Source organism: Anabrus simplex, chromosome X (assembly GCF_040414725.1).
Source record: "Anabrus simplex isolate iqAnaSimp1 chromosome X, ASM4041472v1, whole genome shotgun sequence".
In the NCBI taxonomy this organism is placed as follows: Eukaryota; Metazoa; Arthropoda; class Insecta; order Orthoptera; family Tettigoniidae; genus Anabrus; species Anabrus simplex.
Genome location: NC_090279.1, coordinates 171,032,962 through 171,052,787, shown reverse-complemented (window position 1 = coordinate 171,052,787; position 19,826 = coordinate 171,032,962). Strand labels below are relative to the sequence as shown.

General features: G+C 38.8%; 1 protein-coding gene across 1 annotated transcript in view; it reads right to left on the bottom strand.

Annotated features, from left to right (window-relative positions):
* The window catches only part of LOC136886750 (uncharacterized), a 275,978-nt gene that overhangs the window by 79,011 nt on the left and 177,141 nt on the right, over positions 1-19,826 (bottom strand). The window contains exon 7 of the mRNA XM_067159555.2: positions 8,867-8,991. Within this exon, the coding sequence (XP_067015656.2) occupies positions 8,867-8,991 (125 nt within the window). The remainder of the gene's footprint in view (positions 1-8,866; positions 8,992-19,826) is intronic.

Genomic DNA, 19,826 nt, shown 5'->3' with positions numbered 1-19,826 from the left:
CTATTTGAAATTAGCTCATTATCTAAGTTCACTTTCCTGAAGCGTCAGAATGATCACGCTCACTTGCTGTGTAATTGTCATCCTCGTGATCAATTTCAGAACCAAAGTTTACCATAAGAACATTATTCAGTTTACATTCATCATCCAAATTTCATGCACTTGAATTAGACATGCTAAATATTCGCAAGAATGATGCAAACACACACTCTTCCTTAATGGGCTTGTTAAATTACAGAAAATTCCCACTTATGCAATACAAGTTTACAATGTTTACTCTTCATCCATTCCATAACTTTTATTTCACTAGCATCTTTACATCCACGTGTCTCTAAAATTACATCTTTCAGGTTTGGTATGTCATCATCATTGCTGTCATGGGAGTTAGTCAGCAAAACAGCACTTCCTAAAATCTTCTTCCGTGACTTTGTGAGTGTATCTGGCCTCACTTCGTCCCATGATTCTGCTAACCAATACACTATATCCCTCATGGTTATCTGTTTGAGGAAGTTTGTGATGTTTTCCTTAAGTTCTGTTGCTTCCAGAAATGAATGGAGCAGGTGGTGGTGATACTTTTTTTTTTATACATTCCGAAACGCCCTGATCCTTTATTATGTTATTACTTTTATCACTTATTACATTAGGAGGCAAAAATAAAGTACGAATTCCATGACATACAGTACTAATTCCTGTTCATCCGGATATGACTGTGTTGTCCAGCAATAAAACTGCTTTAATAGGCAGACCCTTCTTTCTCAAAAACATTTTACTTTTAGGCACGACAATGAGCACATGCTCGATCTCAGTAGATGGGAGCCAGAGTACAATGACATGGCAGGAATAAGCAGGGAATGAAATGCTGTAGAAAACTCATTTTTAAATTTGTGAAAAGAAAAAGTCAAATAACACTCAGATTTAATGGAGCCTCGAATTTGCGAGACTCTACTGTATAAACAGAATTTAAATGCTTCTATATTTCTGAACTCATCATTTTCATTTCCCCTTGTCCAGCTCCTGCCAGGTCAGGGTGTTGGCGGCACTTCTCCACCGTCACCTCTCCGTCCACCACTCCTCTTTAGTAATTGTATCCCAGGTCAGTATTTGTTTTGTTATACTTTTCCTGACAGAGTCCATCTCTAGGCCTCCCTCTTGCCCTCTTTCCTTCTATCTTAGCCTACAACACTTGTTTTGGTATCATCCTCTCCTGCATCCTCATAACGTGCCCAAACCATCTCAATTTATTCTTCTCCATCTTATCACTCAAGTTTTTCTACCCAACCCCCCCCCCGACCCTCTCTTTCTGACCTCAACATCTCTTAGTCTGTCTCTCCTTGTCTTCCGTACCATACTCCTCAGGAACTTCATCTCAGTGGCCTGAATTTGACTCTCATTTCTTGCTGTCAAAACGCAAGTTTCTGATGCATACGTTAATACAGGGATATAGTACATCTTGTACATTATCCCTATACATTTCATAGGAACTTCTCTGTTTCACACCAGGTTCCTTACATCCTGGTTGAATGTATTTCCTGCCGATCTCTTTATCCAACCTTGTATCTTGCATTATTTCACTTCCCAAATATTTTAAGTATTCAATAACCTCAAGGTTTCTCCCCCTGATACTAATCATTCCTTTTCCTTCTCCTCCTCTTGTCATCACCACTGTTTTGCTCTTCTCCACACTGATATTCATATATTTCTCAATTTCTGACCTATTTTCAACAATTGTAAGGCAGGGATATCCCTTAGACCAGTACTGTTCAATGCTGTTGGAGAACTGATGATGGAAAAGAGCACTAGAAGTATCAAATATGCGTATAAATGTAAATAGAACATTGGTCTCAATAATAAAGTTTGCAGATGATTACAGGCCTTACTAGCAGGTAGTGCATCTTCATTACAATCAATGATTTCTAAAACTGCATCCCCTGCGGAAAGGTAAGGAATGAAGATAGACACCTCAAAGACAAAATGCATGGCCATATCGCAATTACAAGGCAACTCCACTTAATGACCCACAATGACAAGATCAAACAAGTTCAAACATTTACCTATCTTGGCCAGAAAATAACTCAGGATGGAAAGAGCATGACAGAGATAAAGAGCCACATTCCTCAAGCTAAAATCACTTTTATGCAGAAGTTACTGTGTAGCAATAAACTCAGTCTACCCCTTCACGAAAGAATCTTAACACATTAATGACGGGCTACGTTAACTAACGTAGTTTCGTTTTGGTGCGCGGGCGACCGGCTACATAAATTAACGTTTTCTCACAGTGCTTCATTCTTGTGTGATTTTTTCCTCTCCGTTGTTTATTAATCGAATTATTTCATGTTGTTTACAAACTTAAGTCTTTGTTGATCGAAATTTGCATAGATATATTCTTTCCTTGGCAATGCTTTCGGCACAGGAAGTGTAGTTTCATAACACTCAGTACCGCGTGACCAAGCGTTTTCTCAGGTGTCAGCATGGCACGCCATAGCAAAGACAGCTTGAACAATGATGAAATATTTAAGAATTGCATGCTGATAGTTTGTCTGATGTCCCCAGTGATAGTGAAAGTGTAAATATTAGTGATTTTGAAGATGTGTGTCCGTCAACATCAAAATATACGTGCGGAAGTGAAAATGCGACATTCAGTTCAGACGAGTCTGTTGCCGGCGACAATAATACAAGTGAAGATACCAGTGATAGTAGCGACAGTGAGGTTGATGGATGGACAAATAAGGATGAACACAGAGTCCTAGAACCATTTATATATTTTACAGGCCTCACTTATACAGCCAGTAATTCCGCGAGTATCCCGGAGATAGTAGATCGTTCCCTAGCCGATGACTTGCTTCAGCTTCTTGTGGAACAATCGAATCTCTATTATGAACAAAATTCTGGGAGGTATGAAACCTTCCCAAAATCCCAGAAATGGAAATATATAAATGTGATGGAAGGAAAAAGTACCCTCAGAAGCCCTGCAGAGTATGCGCTGCACACAAGAAACGCAAGGACACAAGCTACATCAGTTCGGCTTGTCAAGTTCCCTTGCACAAGGGCAGCTGCTTCAGGTAATACCACACTAAAATCAAGTACTAGAATCACTGATAAGTGCTCTCACCAGGTTTCATAATTTATTCCATGTCATTTAAAAGTTACATGTATTTATATTTCATCCTACTTCTCGAGCTAGGTGTGCTTCTGTTGCCAGTCCAAAGGAAAGAATGGAGCAGTGCGCGCCCAGACAACAATGTGTTAAATGCATTTGTCTGGACTGTTCTACCGTATGCCTCAGAAACATGGACAATAAACAAAAGTTGTGTAGGTAACGTATCTTGAGGCCTTCAAAATGTGGTGTTTCCGTAGGATCATTAAAATTTTGTAGATAAAAAGGTGACAAATGCCGAGGTATTGCACAGAGTAAATCAGAAGAGATCTTTGACAGAAATCATTTGCAAAAGACATCTTTCTTGGTGGGGTTATACTTTATGCCGTTCTCAGCTGATGACAATTATTGTAGGAGGATTCATTAACCCCTTAAAGGGGAATGACATCTTTACATGTTTTCGCGTTACGATTCTATGGTGGGTATGACTGCAAAAGCCGATCATAAAATTTTTCGCGCATTTCTCTTGGGCGTGACTGCATATGATGTCTCCATATAGTCTACTGTATAAGTTGATAATTTTCCACAATACCATGCTGCGTATTGTATAGCTATTACAGCCTCCTAAAATGAATTTGTTTTGGCGCCTTGCACGATGTCCCGTGCAGCCTGTTACATGGTTTCCAAAATTAAAGTAGATCAGCTTGATTGTACTGGTATTATGACAGTTCTAGAAGCGAAGGGTGAAGATGAGGTGGGGGTTTTCTTAGCATGTGATCATGCATGGATATAAATTTTAGTATAGTGAAAGTGATCCTGAAAGTAGAAGTGAAGAATTGCTTTTACAGGGTTAAATACAATATAGTTTCAGTGACGCACATAGTGTCAAAGAATATTTCACCGCGTTCACAGATAACCTTGTTTCCGCCTAAATCACACAGGGAGTAATCTATAGAACCTGTAATCATGTGGATACATAACCATGTAAATAATGTTACCAACCCATTATTGAAGTTATAACAATCACTATAACATTACATTAAACTAATTGTACACACATTTTTGCAGGAAATATTTAAATACCACAAAGTGCGGAAAAATATACCCAGGGCAGGTTATACATGTGGAGAAATTAGTACCCAGTTAAGGGGTTAACAGAAAGCGACCTTGAGAAAGACCAAGATGGTACATATCTCAAGCAAATCTAGGAAGATACCGGGATGGAAAATTGCATAGCAATGGAAAGGACTGCAAACAACTGTACAGCTTGGCTTCATTTTGTGACAACAGACCAGTCTGTGGACTGAATAATAAGATGATATAGGCTTGTAGTTATTATATTTAGTGTTTGACAGACTGGAGAACTTGGAAGTTACATAAACCTTGATTCAATGCCATTTACTATACTACCATCCTGGGTGAATACAAATCCTAAGTACTTCGAATGATCAACCTGTTCCAGTTTCGTATTTAGATCAGTGGCAGCTGGTGGTTTGGAAATGTGGTGGTGCACAATGGATAGGGGTTTGAACATACTTCAGACTTAAAAGCTTTGTACCAGAGGACTTAAAGAGAGAGCTCACTTAACACAGTGACGACAGGCCCCGAACGGAGGCTGCTACCCCATGTAGACCGGATAGTTAAAGCCTCCAAGAAAGAAATTGCACTGCTGCACTCAAACTACTGTAACTCGAAAAGTATTCAAGATATCAACCTCAAACTTGGAACATGTACTCACTAGGTTGCTTGGTATTGTGTACGTTGTGATACCTTTTAAAGCAGTACCGTTTGTGGCTCCATTTAATAGTATTTCTAAGCACAGTGTAGTAGGAATGCCCTGTTTGTGCCATTCATGTATTCAATAGTTTTTTAAGTATGCAAGGATTTCTCTTTATGGCTACTCCCCGTTTAGAGTTAGCCATTAATCATTAGAAATATCTAATTCACTGTCACTCGGTACCTATTATAACTGGTCTGTACATAATCACAATTATTGGTAGCCGTCGGCATGTTGAGGTCCAGGGAATAGCCCTACATATCAGACATTATTTTGTTAAATACATGAAGGTTTAAAGAAAGAAAGATGCAGCGATAATTTATAATCTATGACTACACCGTTTGGAACTCCTAATCTCGGGCACAATTTCATCAATAATCAAGGAATACGAAGTGCATAAAAGTGAAAATTCTCATAGCCCATCACCTACTGTCGGCTGTCACCTATCGTCAGCTGAGAAATTACGAGAAATCTCAGGGCTCATCACCCATGCGGCACATCGGACAATGAACCTGCAAATAAATGTTAAAATGCTTTGTTGTCACATAGCGCATGTTGCCATGAGTGTGCCATCTTGCAAAATGATTCTCGGCGCGTAAGAACACCTGTGTATATACGAAGTTTCCATGGCTACAAAGACCGTACAATCAAAAAAATTCATTGAAGTGAAAATCTACGATCATTCTACTCCATGACTTGATTGGAAGTAGTTAAAATTACAGCCAACAGATAGCACAACAAGCTACAAACTATGCACACGTGTAAAAACGGAGATCTCCAGTGCCCATCAACAACCATTGGCCACAGTACTAAGTCAATGTGTTAAAATATGGTTTAGTAAATAAAATGGCGAACTACTGTAGAAGCATACCTACCAAATAATCCTGAATACCACCCCCATTTCCCCCCCCAAAATATCAGTTCTAAATCTTGGGTGCGGTTCGTATTCAAGCCGTTCATTCTCGTAAATATTTACTACGTTTACACGGAGTACTGAAATAGATTTTAATACGGTTACCGTACTCAAGATACCACATGTAAACGGGCATTCACGTCTTATTGAGTTTTAGTTGCGTTCTAGAAAACAAGATCGATTTTTCCTCAATATAGTTACAGTGGCATGTAAACGCGAAATGTAAGGTAATGAAATACGGTAAATCAAAATATATGGGTAAATATGTGGTAAATATGAAAGCCGCTGCTGCAGATGCTCGATCGTCATTTGTTTCACAAGTGTTGCTGGCATGCTGGGTGCACAAACAGCTGATCTCGCGGGATATTGTACTTTGCGACAGTTGAGACTGTTGGTTACGGAAGTCTAACTCGCTCACATTCGAGTTCCGTATCTGTCCTGTGAAAGGGCTGTCTCGATAGTAAGCGATGGATTCAAAACGGCGTCTGCGGTCATTTACTGTGCGTGAGAAACTTAAAACTGTTAGCAAAGCTGAAATATACGGAAATCGTGCCGTTGGCAGAAAGTACGATATTGATGTATTCGTGAATGGCGGAAGAAGAACGTCTAAAACGAAACGGCGAAATTGAAGAACGACTCCACAAATTTGTGATAGAAAAACGTGAGTTAGGATATGGTGTTCCTAGTGAAATGTGTCAATTGAAAGCTCTAGAGATCTCAAAAGAACTCAAAACACAGGGTTTTAATGCAAGCAGCGGATGGATCCAAAACTTTTATCCAAGAAAGGGATTGTGCATTCGAAGATGTACGCCTATTTCACAACGTCTCCCTGGGGCGTATGAAGAAAAATTAACGACCTTTCAGCGTCACATTATTGATGTGAGGAAGCAAAATTCTTATTTGCTGTCGCAAATTGGGAATGCTGACCCTGTCTATTTTGAAATGCCGTTGGAAAATACAGTGGCTACAAAGGGTTCTAAAGTGTAACCATCAGAAGAGGTGGTAACGAAAAGCAACGATGCACGGTAATGCTGTGCATATTAGCGGATGGAACCAAGCTCCCTCAATATGTGGTTCTGAAAAGGAAAACACTTCTGAAAGGAAATATGCTGTCCGGTGTTATTGTTAGAACACATGAGTGCAGCTGGATGGACAGTTTAGGACTGGGTGAAGTGTGTTTGGCAACGTCGCCCGGGAGTTTTGTTACAAAAACGAAACATGCTTGTATTGGACAGTTACCGAGGAAATACAACTGACGCCGTAAAAGATATGATGAGGAAAGGAAAAACTGATCTTGCGATAATTCCCGGAGGACTCACTTCTATTCTACAGCTGCTGGATGTGTGCGTGAACCGGTCTTTCAAAACTGCAATGAAACAGTTGTACACCGAGTAGATGTCTGATGGTGATAACGCGTTAACACCAACCGGACGAGTGAAGAGGCCTGAAGTGGGACTAATATGCAGCTGGACCAAGACCGCATGGGCACGCATTCCCAACGTGTAGTGTCCAAAAGCTTTAAGAAATGTGGAATTTCAAATTCAGTGGATGGTAGTGAGGATGACTATTTGTGAAAAGATGCCAGCGACGAAAGTTCCTATGGTGAAACTTCAGATGACGGTGTATTGTGAATGATCTGAGTATTGGACCGATTTTATTTATGATTTTTGTGATGATTTTATTAATTGTAAGCTGTTTGAATTTATATTTGTGGTATATCTGAAGAAAATTAAATAGGTATGCAAGTTCAGTGGTGGTGGGGTCATGTGAGACGAATGGAAGAGGATAGGTTACCTAGGAGAATAATGGACTCTGTTATGGAGGGTAAGAGAAGTAGAGGAAGACCAAGACGACGATGGTTAGACTCGGTTTCTAACGATTTAAAGATAAGAGGTATAGAACTAAATGAGGCCACAACACTAGTTGCAAATCGAGGATTGTGGCGACGTTTAGTAAATTCTCAGAGGTTTGCAGACTGAACGCTGAAAGGCATAACAGTCTATAATGATAATGTATGTACGTATGTTTTTTTCTGTATTTTGCCGTCTCAAATTTTGGGGTGCGGATCTTATTCGGTGGCAGCAAAATATTTTGGAATAATTTCTGTTCAACAGACCAAAGTGAAATGTAACATTCCTGATCTGTCAGATGGCAAGGGAGATAGTAGTATGATGAGTGCTGCTATCTCCTGACAGCTTACAAAAATAACTTCTCTCGGAGAATGAGTATGCTTTTGCCAAAGACAAAATCTTAATTACTGTGCCGTGTGTGTACATGTTGCCTTTATGCAAAATACTTGACAGGATATTGCACAAGCCAACTAAATAAATGTTCTCACCATTTTAAACCAAAGCCTACCTGAAACAAATTTTCCTACGTTCTTTTAGTTTCTTCTGTAAGTATGTTAACGCCCATGTCAGAGAGTTTGAAAAATTGTTTTCAATAAAAAAGCAAGGAACACATCTAAGCCCCCTGTACCCGCACAAGCCAAAATCCTATATAAACTAACCTTCCGTAGGTTTGAAACCTGCCCGCAAATCTACTGCAAGCAAGAAAGGCTCCTGTAGCTCCCAGACGTACAAAATAAGACGCCGACTACAAAGAATCATGCACGAGGAATAACATACTGATCTAGTAAGTGAATTAAGAATTCGGACAAATAACCAACTTGCAACCCCCTTTGAGAAGCTATCCCCGATTTCAATTGGCAGCTAAATCTTAAGCTAAGCCAAAGTGGTCTGTCAACCCCCACATAAATCTGGGAATGTAGCATTTAAAATTACATATTACAGTACTGCGAGAATTTTGCCTGAAAAATTGTTTTCAACATGTTAGTAAAAATACTGACAAGTCTCCTGAACATAAAAGATGAATACTTTATACAGCCAGTCATTGATTAGAGAAAACTGCAATTAATTTCTATCATGCACTAAATAAGCTCCAGCAAAACAATCCAAACATGATTTTTGAAGACCTTTAACATAATTCTCAGATCTTAAGTCTCATTTCATATTTTTCTAAAATATCATTTTTAATACTAATTAAAATAACATAGTACACAAAGACAACAGAAAAACAAACTCACATTTGCAGATCCTATTGCGTTTGGATTAAGGCTTACAACACTCTCTATCCTCAAAAATGGTAGGTCATCATCACCATTGTCATTCTCCTCTGGTAAATTTTCTGGGCACATCAGGTTTGAAGAAACTGTTTGGAAAAGAAAATGAAAAGTCAAGTTTGGAGCCAAGTTTTATAATAAAATGTATATACTATCTGTTATCATTTTCTAAAAATTTGGTATTTAATACATTCCAGTCTAAGTGCAAGCACAGCCCATAGCGGTATAAATACAGCTCCGTTCACACTGTGAACACAGATGTGAGAGAAACTGCACTCATATAAAAATACTTACAGCCTAATAAATGTGTTTAAATGTGTTTTTCTGTCTTATTTCACCTACAGATTGTTTAGTTTTTGCAAAAAAATATATAATTAATGTCCATCACATGATTTGTTTTTAATTTAATGAAAACATGGTGGTTGTTTTTTTTAACTGTGAAAAAGTTTTGTAAGCTTGGTTTGACATTTATATACTAAATTAATGTAGACACTCAACCCAAACTAATGCAAAAAACATGCTCACAAATAAATATGATTACAGAGAAAAAACTGTTTGAACAGCTTCAACAAAAAGAAAAAGATTTTCAAGTCCAGACCAGAATATGTTAAATTATTTAAAACAAAAAGTTAGCCCAATGTTGTCATGAATGAACTGCAGAAGAATGGGTGGCTAAGATGTTTGTACTGTTGTTTATAAGTTTCATTTCCGTATTGATAGATATTACTTTATAAAAAACAATATAAATATGAGTCTCCACCTTATCAATACAAAATTAATTTACATTAAGCTGGTAAATATAGTCAAGACTAGTTTCGACCCCTAGGGGGTCATCTTCAGTTGACATGCATTAAAAATGTATTTTTTACAAAAACATCACATGTAGTGGTAAAAGCTTAAATTAATTTGAACCGATCATAAATGTTGGTATATCTGGTACATTTGGGCTATTGTATGTGTCAATTTTTAGTTTTTAGCACACAGTGTGAAGGTAGTTGATTAACTAGTGTGCATCATCCATGAAGTCACATGTAATTTTTTTTTTTATGCTACTACCATCCAATTTTTTGGGTTATACAATGTGGAATATACATACATTTGTGCAAATCAACAGTGACAAGTTTAACAATATACATTTAAAGTTGGTTCATAAATTACACAAATTGGCTATTGATTAGTCATATGAAAATGTAGGACATTGGTTTGAACACTTTTGACTGAAATATCAATGTAACACCTTACTGGCATATATCTTAGATGCTAAAATCAGTTTATAAAGCCTGTTATTCTTGATTGAGTCTTGGAATAGGGTTAAAATGTTTTAAATAAAAACTATTTGCTTAGTATAGGCATTAAATAATGCTGTTAAAATGGACATATAACTAAAACAGTGGTATATGTGTGCCATATATGCCTGGTTAAAAACACATTACATTAATGTTATTGATATGTGGTGCTACATGTACATTGTTTTGGAATAAATGGGGTTGACGAATTTTTCACAACAGTCTTAGATATAGTGTTCCGATAAAATGGGTCCGTAAAAATATTTATATGTAAAAAACGGTTAGGTAAGTATTTGAATAATCCGCTTGCAGATCAGGTAATACTTAGTTATATATCTGGAGATATTTTAGGCAGCTACTAATGTTGGAGTTATTAGAAATCTTGAATATATTAATGGAGCATGTTTTCCCATCCGTATGTCGTGATGTTTTAAGTTGGTGACATGTTGAAATTATGCGTCTTGATGCACGTTGATTTTATCATGGAAGCGTATATGTTGTAAAAACAAGGTACAGTATGTAAGGTGTTGGAACAGTGCATTCTTTGTAGCTGCCTGTTGAGAACATATACGCTTCCATGATAAAATCAACGTGCATCAAGACGCATAATTTCAACATGTCACCAACTTAAAACATCACGACATACGGATGGGAAAACATGCTCCATTAATATATTCAAGATTTCTAATAACTCCAACATTAGTAGCTGCCTAAAATATCTCCAGATATATAACTAAGTATTACCTGATCTGCAAGCGGATTATTCAAATACTTACCTAACCGTTTTTTACATATAAATATTTTTACGGACCCATTTTATCGGAACACTATATCTAAGACTGTTGTGAAAAATTCGTCAACCCCATTTATTCCAAAACAATGTACATGTAGCACCACATATCAATAACATTAATGTAATGTGTTTTTAACCAGGCATATATGGCACACATATACCACTGTTTTAGTTATATGTCCATTTTAACAGCATTATTTAATGCCTATACTAAGCAAATAGTTTTTATTTAAAAAAATTTAACCCTATTCCAAGACTCAATCAAGAATAACAGGCTTTATAAACTGATTTTAACATCTAAGATATATGCCAGTAAGGTGTTACATTGATATTTCAGTCAAAAGTGTTCAAACCAATGTCCTACATTTTCATATGACTAATCAATAGCCAATTTGTGTAATTTATGAACCAACTTTAAATGTATATTGTTAAACTCGTCACTGTTGATTTGCACAAATGTATGTATATTCCACATTGTATAACCCAAAAAATTGGATGGTAGTAGCATAAAAAAAAAAAATAACATGTGACTTCATGGATGATGCACACTAGTTAATCAACTACCTTCACACTGTGTGCTAAAAACTAAAAATTGACACATACAATAGCCCAAATGTACCAGACATACCAACATTTATGATCGGTTCAAATTAATTTAAGCTTTTACCACTACATGTGATGTTTTTGTAAAAAATACATTTTTAATGCATGTCAACTGAAGATGACCCCCTAGGGGTCGAAACTAGTCTTGACTATATTTACCAGCTTAATGTAAATTAATTTTGTATTGATAAGGTGGAGACTCATATTTATATTGTTTTTTGTAAAGTAAGATGTTTGTGTCGCAAATTAAGAAAGGAAGACTTTCACAGTTCCATGTAAATATTAAATTTTGTTAGTTTACTGAAAACACCAATCAGTTTCAGAATTGCTAACAACAGCAGTATACAGTAACTGAAAAATGGAGAGATCAAAAGTGGTACGGTTGCACTGGCATTTTAAAGAGGATCGAGAATCCATCTCTGATAACGAGGGCTCTGTTCGACCTCCGACTGCAGGGATGGACGAAATCATTAATCATGCAGCACAGCAACACAATGCGTTTGACACAATCATTATCGAACCATTGAGAACGTTGCTAACACTACCCAGAAAGCAGTAGACAATAGCATCTTTTCCAAGACAATGTGCTTGTATGTACACTCCATAAGAAATTTCTGTGGACTGTGACTTTTCCAACCCAAATTTCAGCTGTCCGTTTCCAGTATTATTGTCTGTCAGATAAGAGGCCACTCAGAAGTGTCCAACCAAGTGGTCACTATTTGTTACATTATCCCACCCATTCAATTTTCAAATTTCACTGTGTTAAATATCACTTGCGCCAGGACAAAATAATTTTACGTTATAAAAACAGCCAGAATAGAAACAGCTTCCCATTTGAAAGACTATAGATTCTGATCCTCTGAATGCCCTATCTAAATTAATTTAAACAATGTTATTGGCTTTACGTCCCACTAATTACTTCTACAGTTTTTGGAGATGCTGAGATGCCGGACTTTAGTCCCGCAGGAGTTCTTTTCAGTGCCAAGGAAATCTACAGACATGAGGCCGTCGTATCTGAGCAGCATCAAATACCACTAGACTGAGCCAGAATCGAACCTGCCAAGTTGGGGCCAGAAGCCCAGCGCCTCAACTGTCTGAGTCACTCAGCCTGACTAAATTAATTTTGAGAAGGATTTAAATTGAATAGGTGCTAGCATAAAATACTCTATGCCTGTTCTCTGTCTGTTTAATCTTCAGCCTGGAGGCTGCCTGGATCCTCAAACAGCACCACAAAAGGTTATACAGTTACAGAGAAACCACAGAAACCAATGGCAACGTTACAGTAAGGTGTTCAAGGCATGGTGAGGAGTGAGGTACTTTCCCCATTGCTTTCCTCATGCTTATACACGTCATGGCAGACTGTCCACTGGCTGCATGAACCACTTTCCAGTGTAAAGCCATTTCAAAACAGCACTGAGCTCCAGCATCATTATGAGAGGGGCAAAGATCTACTGATGGCCTCCTTGGACTTTTTGAGAAAGCATGTGATCACGTGTGCAGAAACAAGGTATGGGAAGCCTTACAGAAAGAAGATGTCGGGAAGCAGACAACAGAAAGAGTGAGGGAGATGGACCATGGGAGTGTAGTGGTGTGAAAGTAGGAGAGAGAACAGATTGGTTTGAGCAAAAAAAGTGGATTAAGACAAGGAAGTGCTCTGTCACCTTTGCTCTTCACTGTAGTAATGGACGAGCTTACAAAAGTGGCAAGGAAAATTGGGGAAGGAAAAATTAAAGTGATGAAGAAAGATTCCTTGTTAGTCTGAGGAGAAAAGTAAGAGGATATCCAGGAACAGTTAGATGCATGGGAAGAAGAGGTAACACAATATAGAATTAAATTTAATGTCAAAAAGAGTGAGACAGTGATCACAACTAGAAAGAAGGAGAGACCTACAAGGGGGGGGGATAATGCTTGGAGGGGAACAGCTTAGGAAGGTAGAGGGTTTCAAGTACCTGGGAAGTACCATCGAGGAAACTGGAAGAAATGCTAAGGAAATAATTGAGCGTGGAAGACAAGCAGGAGCATTCCTGAAAAGTGTCAGAAGTCTGGTTTGGAACAAGGATGTCCCTCAGAGAAGCAAAAGTATGATACACAGGACATACTATGTACCTATTCTGACGTATGCAGCAGAAACTTGGGTAATGAGGCACAGAGCTGCGACTGGGATACAGGCAAGTGAAATTAAATTTCTGAAAAGCAGGATAGGAGTGACAAGAATGGATAAGATGAGAAATGAGAAGGTTAGAGATATAGTAAAAGAAGGGCCACTAAAGAACAGGATAGACACATCTAGCCATAGATGGTATGGACACATGAAAGGAATGACAGAGGAAAAGATACCAAGGAGGAAGCATGAAATGGAGATAACAGGAAAATGACCAAGAGGAGGACCAAGAGACAGATGGATAACAGGAGTGAAAGAGTGTACAGAGAAGAGGAGAGGACTGGGCACGAGTGACGAAGAGGAATTGGTGGGAAGACAAGAGGAGATGGAGAGACTTATGTTCCAAGCAGACCTGGCCAACAGCTGAAAACTGCATATGATGATGACGATGACTGTACGTTGTGCAAGCCACTTATAAGCATAAAAACCTTTTCTGAACCTTCCTGCAATCTACTGAGTGTTGACTGTATGTCTTGATGATCATGGAATTCAAGTAGGGACGGAAAATTGCCTTCAGGATCTTCGCCCGTCGCGCCTACAACACACTGCTCTTGCATCTAGTAGGCAGTGCTATCAGCATGGTGACTTACAGTGGTTCTGGAGACAAAACCAAATTGAAGGATTTAGTCAAAAACTACATAGCGCGTACGTTGTTAGATTCAGGAGATAGTTATACTGATACTGACAGTTATTCAGTGATCCAAGTGGTGGCAATGATGCAGAAGATCGTACAGGTGACCATGAAATTATAGACATTCAAACAAAGTGGGTGGAGTCTGGAATAGCACAAAAGTTTCTCATTTACTGCTAATGCTGGTTCGTATGTACGCTTTGAGGACAACTCTGAAACTATAGATACTTTTGAACATCTGTATGTAGTGCTAAGCAAAGGGTCGAATTAAGAAGAATTTTTGAACATTCCTCTTCTGATGAACTAGGAGAACCAAGAAAGAGTGAGAAATTTTTTTTGACAGTTTTTTAATGTTTTGTGTTAACTTAACTCTGCCCTAGTGAAAAAATATTCATACTTGAGGAAAAAATAATCAAAATAAATCACTCAACAGGTGGAAAATAAATACTCTATTAAAGGGTTAATAGATGCAATATTTTTGCATCTGCCTACTGGGACAGGCCAGAGTAAAATGTACCTTCTAGCAAAGTCTCAATCTCACTTCTCATTTACGAGTATGACAGTACAAAAGCTGCCAAGCAACAACATTCATTGTATGGCTCGAAGCTGCGAAAAGTGTTAAGGCTACGCTAAGCTACACAACCTAAGAGGGGGAAAAAAAATAGGCTCCAATAAAGTAATACAGAATGCAATAAGCACAGACTGCTATGTTAAGCTACACCTACCTGAGCTACACCAAGCTAAATTTTACAAATCGCCAAGGAGACAATTTTCATAGCTGTAGCTGGCTTCACACATGTGCACAATAAACTAGCATCTAGCGAAGTCATGTCGTGTGGAGATTTTGTGAATTATTTCAATACAGTAACTACTTTAGTGAATTATTTCTGTGTTAACCCATTAGCATATTGATCTCCTAGCCCTTCGTATGCCTACGATTAATACCTAATTTACGTAAACCATGGTTCATGAGAACTTTAATTTATTAGTTATTACAGTTTTCTTATACAAACTTTAATTGGGAAAAATGAAAATCCACACCCTGTTTCCAGCCATTCGACCACGTCACTAACAGAATGAATGAAGCCCCATCTACCGGCGAGGAAAGGAGTTGTGACGGCTGCCAAAGCCTGTCGCACTCCTCTGGGGCAATGATTAATGACCGAGAGATGAAATGATACTGGAGTGTATTGCTAGAATGAACGAGGGCAGTGAAAACCGGAGTATCCGGAGAAAATCCTGTTCCGCCTCCCCTTTGTCCACCGCAAATCTCACATGGAGAGACCGGGATTTGAACCAATGAGCGGTGAGAGGCCGGTGCACTGCCGCTTGAGCTGCAAAGGCATGCAAATTTCAATTTACGAAATGAAAATATCTTAAATTTGGATATTTTGGCATTTCAGTAGTTTTTATTTTTCATCTCTTTTGCACGTATAGCACCCGGCACTTCAACATTAGACACGTCACTATCACCATCAGAAATATCAGATTGGCTGTCATTTTTCTCTGATCCACCACTGTTACTATCACCACTGACACTAAATAATTCTTCAAAAGTTCTTCTGAAGTTTCCGACTTGCTTTCATTATCACTTCTGTTCAGAATATCCGATATATCACCGCTTGCTGACGACTGCCATCTATGCGCCATGGTACTGATCTACTAACCTTGGATAGAGAGACAACGGGAGTAACTTTTGAAGATTGATTATAATGCTAACTATTCGATTTGTGGCTGAAATCACCCGAGCTATAAAAATGGAGACTAGCCGCGGACAGTCAGTCAGTCAGTCAGTCAGTGTTGGACTCCATGCGAGACTGTGTGTGTTGGGGTTTGGTGGCTGGGCTGAGGGCAAAAGATGTGTTGGCTGTCGCTAGTGTCCTACCGAGGTCTGAATCAGAAGTTGCTGTTGTGTTGTCGGAGAGACTAGAAAGTAGATGGGATGGAGACGGCGGAATGGAAGACTTGTACTACCTGAGAGAACTGTGTGCTTGTGTATTTCTATGGACTGAGGATCGCCGTGTGCCAGCGAAGAAACCCGCTATCGTGAGTGCGAGAATAAATGGCCCTGTGTGAATGTTCGCTGTTGTGAGTATTGTCCTGCTGTTGAATACTGCTGAGCTGTTTAGTTGTTCGCTGCATGTGACTGTGTGAATTTCTGGACTATCTGTGGAATTGAACCAACAAACAGTCGTGTGCCAAGTGGCCCGTAGTCCTGTGTTCAGATCCAGCAGTCTACACATAGCTGCTGTATGAAGTGACTGGGCTTGGGGAAGTGAAAAAAAGGATTAAGTGTCCCCAGTCCCCAGGTAGAGTAACGGGCTGGACCGCCAGCTGCGCCATAAGGAAGAGCAATTTGTAAATAGACAGTAATTAGTAAGTGTGGCCATTCATAGCTGATTAGAATTGTGTGTGTATGTGTGTATATATGTGTGTGTGTTTATTGGGTCATCATGAAATAAATTAGAGTAATGAAACAGACAAAGTTTTATTCATAGCAGGGCCAATAGGGGCATTTGAATAACTGCAAGAAAATGCTGTGTGATGTTCTTCCCATTGGCATCCAAGGCCACATCAGATACTACAAAGGAACTTCCATATATTTATTAAAATAAAACAATATAGTTTCATTTGCATATAACAATCTTTTTTTAATCACTGGATTTGAAACAATCAAACAATGCTGATGGTTCTTGGTTCAAATACTCTCCCTGTTTCTCCTCATTATGCCTAGTATGTGTCATTACACCACTGCCATTAAGTTAACTGCATAACTTTCGGTAATGCTGCTTGAGGATCGAATCAGCCTCCAGGCTAAAGACATGAAATATACAGGAACCGGTGAAAAGTGTACTTCAAAAAAGTTAACTCCAACTTCAGACACTGGCTTTAAAATAGAACTTAAGGTCAGTTCTCTATTTTATAGACAAATTAATTATGTTTCAAAATGGGCACGGATGTCAACTTTCACACACTTTTTAAAACAAATGGCAGCTGAAGTCGTATTTTTTAGACCAGTAGGTTATTAAACATTGCTTTCTGGTCAAACACTTCGACCATGAATTATTTGGAGGTTAAACTTGGCCACGTGCGAGAGGATATTTCGAGCATCATCTCGCATGCAACAACACTTTAATCGACTCGAGTCAAAACTGGAAGGTAGCGAGTTTCTTCCTGGATTTTAATTTTGTCTTCATTAGTAAGCAAATATCACAACTTCTTCAGCATCTATAACTGGGCAACAGAATAATATGACCACGCTAGTCAACTTAACATGACTGTATTCCTCATCCGCACGTAGGCTCTCACACGACAAATATTCGCTACTTTTCACTGTATGACTCAACACAGAATAAATTTCTGAACTTCTGAAAGGAATGCAAAATACAAGCCCGAACAGGCTCTCTAGGTTATTCAGTAATATCAATGAAAATCGGAGAGCAAAACTGAACTTTCCTGAGGCTAATGGTTTCTTTCCCAAAGGTGTAATTTCAGGAATTCAAGGGCATTTCTTGTTTTCACGCAATATTCTCAGAGCGGCCCCCTGTGGCGAGGGATCTAATCTGTGTGGGAAACTTGTTCCTAACTTCAAGGGATGACAAAGAAAATTTTCAGCCATAGAAAAAATGTGATCGCAATAAACAGTAATAGTGAAAATCTGTGATGCGATAAGTGAGGTATTTTTTTATAGACTTAATACGCCGTGAACCGTGACTTCGAATTTACACCGTGCTAAGCAAGAAATCGTTTTAATGAGGAAATCCCTAACAAAGTTTCTCTATTTCCTCAAGTCTGGTTAAATTTTGGAAAGTCTATTCCCTTGTAAATTTAGAGCAATGCATATACGATTAAGTTAGGTTAAATGATGCTGTTTGTATAAGAAAGTGAAACGTTTGCCACAGAAGCCACTGGAGTGATACTACTCCAGTTTTTCAGAATGAAATTGAACTTAGGCGTTCACGTCTCGAAATTAGAAAAATAACTAACAAGTACAGGTAGCAGTTAGGGACCCTCTTCGGAGGCAGCCCTACCCAGGGAGTGTCGCCCCTGCCTATGTGAGTGCCAGAGCACACTGACCCGGTGTGTAACATCTGGTATGGGTCCCAGCTCAGGGTTACGAGTGAAGACCTCAACGGCATCTACGGCGGAGAAGGTGGACTTCAGTACGGAAGGGGCATACCCGTAGCGTCTGTACTCCAGAGGAGCGCCTACGAAAGGCGTCTGTCTCCATGTTAGGGGCGGCCTAATTTTGAACCTGGCAGTAGGTATAAAATGCCTTTGGGTGTGGCGAGCCCATCGTAACAATAGCCTATATGGACAAAGCCGATATGGTGCCTCGGAAAAGGTTAGGGCATCCCCTGCTAAAAGTTGGGGGAACTGTGAAAAATGGGCTACCAGCACCAAACTACATTAAAATTGCAACGGTAAATGTACTGACACTGATGAGAAAGACAGAAGAACTGGTTGACTTCATGATAGAAAAAGATATAGTCATACTTGGACTGTGCGGGACCAAGAAGAGGGGTACAGGGGAGAAGGATACAGGCTGTATTACAGCGGAGGACCTGAAGCAAAAAATGGAGTGGATATCATACTTAGAAGAGAAATCCAAGAATATGTGGAATATACAAAGTACGTCAGCGATAGGATGATGATGACGATGATGAGACTCCAGTTTGAAAATGGCGTGGAAGATCTATTTCAGTTGTATGACCCACAAACTGGTTGCATAGATGAACATCTAGAGGACTTCTTAGAGGAAGTGGAGAGACAGATAGAAGATAAGGAAGTACTATTGATGGGAGATCTAAATGCACAAGTTGGAATGGAAAGACAAGGAAAGGAAGATGTTGTAGGGCCCTTTGGATATGGAAATGTAAATCCAGAAGGCGAGTTGTTGGTGGATTTTTGCATGAGGAATCAAATGATTGTTGGAAACACCTGGTTTAGGAAGAAGAACAGTCAGAAGATTACAAGGTATGGTTGGGGAGACAGACGAACAAAGACCATGATTGATTATATAATCATAGAGAAAGAACACCGGAAGAACCTTGTAGATGTAACAGCCATGCCTGAAGAAGCCTTTGGTGGAGATCATAGAGTTGTGATAGGAAAATTGAAAGCTGGAAAGATTGAAAAACCCCAATTAAAAAGAGAGAAAATAATTAAAGTATGGAAGTTGAAGGAGAAAAGCATACAAGAAGAATTTCAAAGGGAAATAATACCCTTGGTACCCAGGACAGAGGTGGGGAATGTTGAAGAGGAATGTAAAAGATTTAAGGAAGCACTGGTTGGATGTGCAGAAAAGGTGTGTGGTAGAACATCAGGAAATGTGAAAGACAAAGAAACACACTGGTGGAATGATAGGGTAAAGATTAAAGTGAAGGAAAAGAAAATGGCATGGAAAGCATGGAAAACATCTAAGACTGAAGAAAGCAGAAGAAAATATG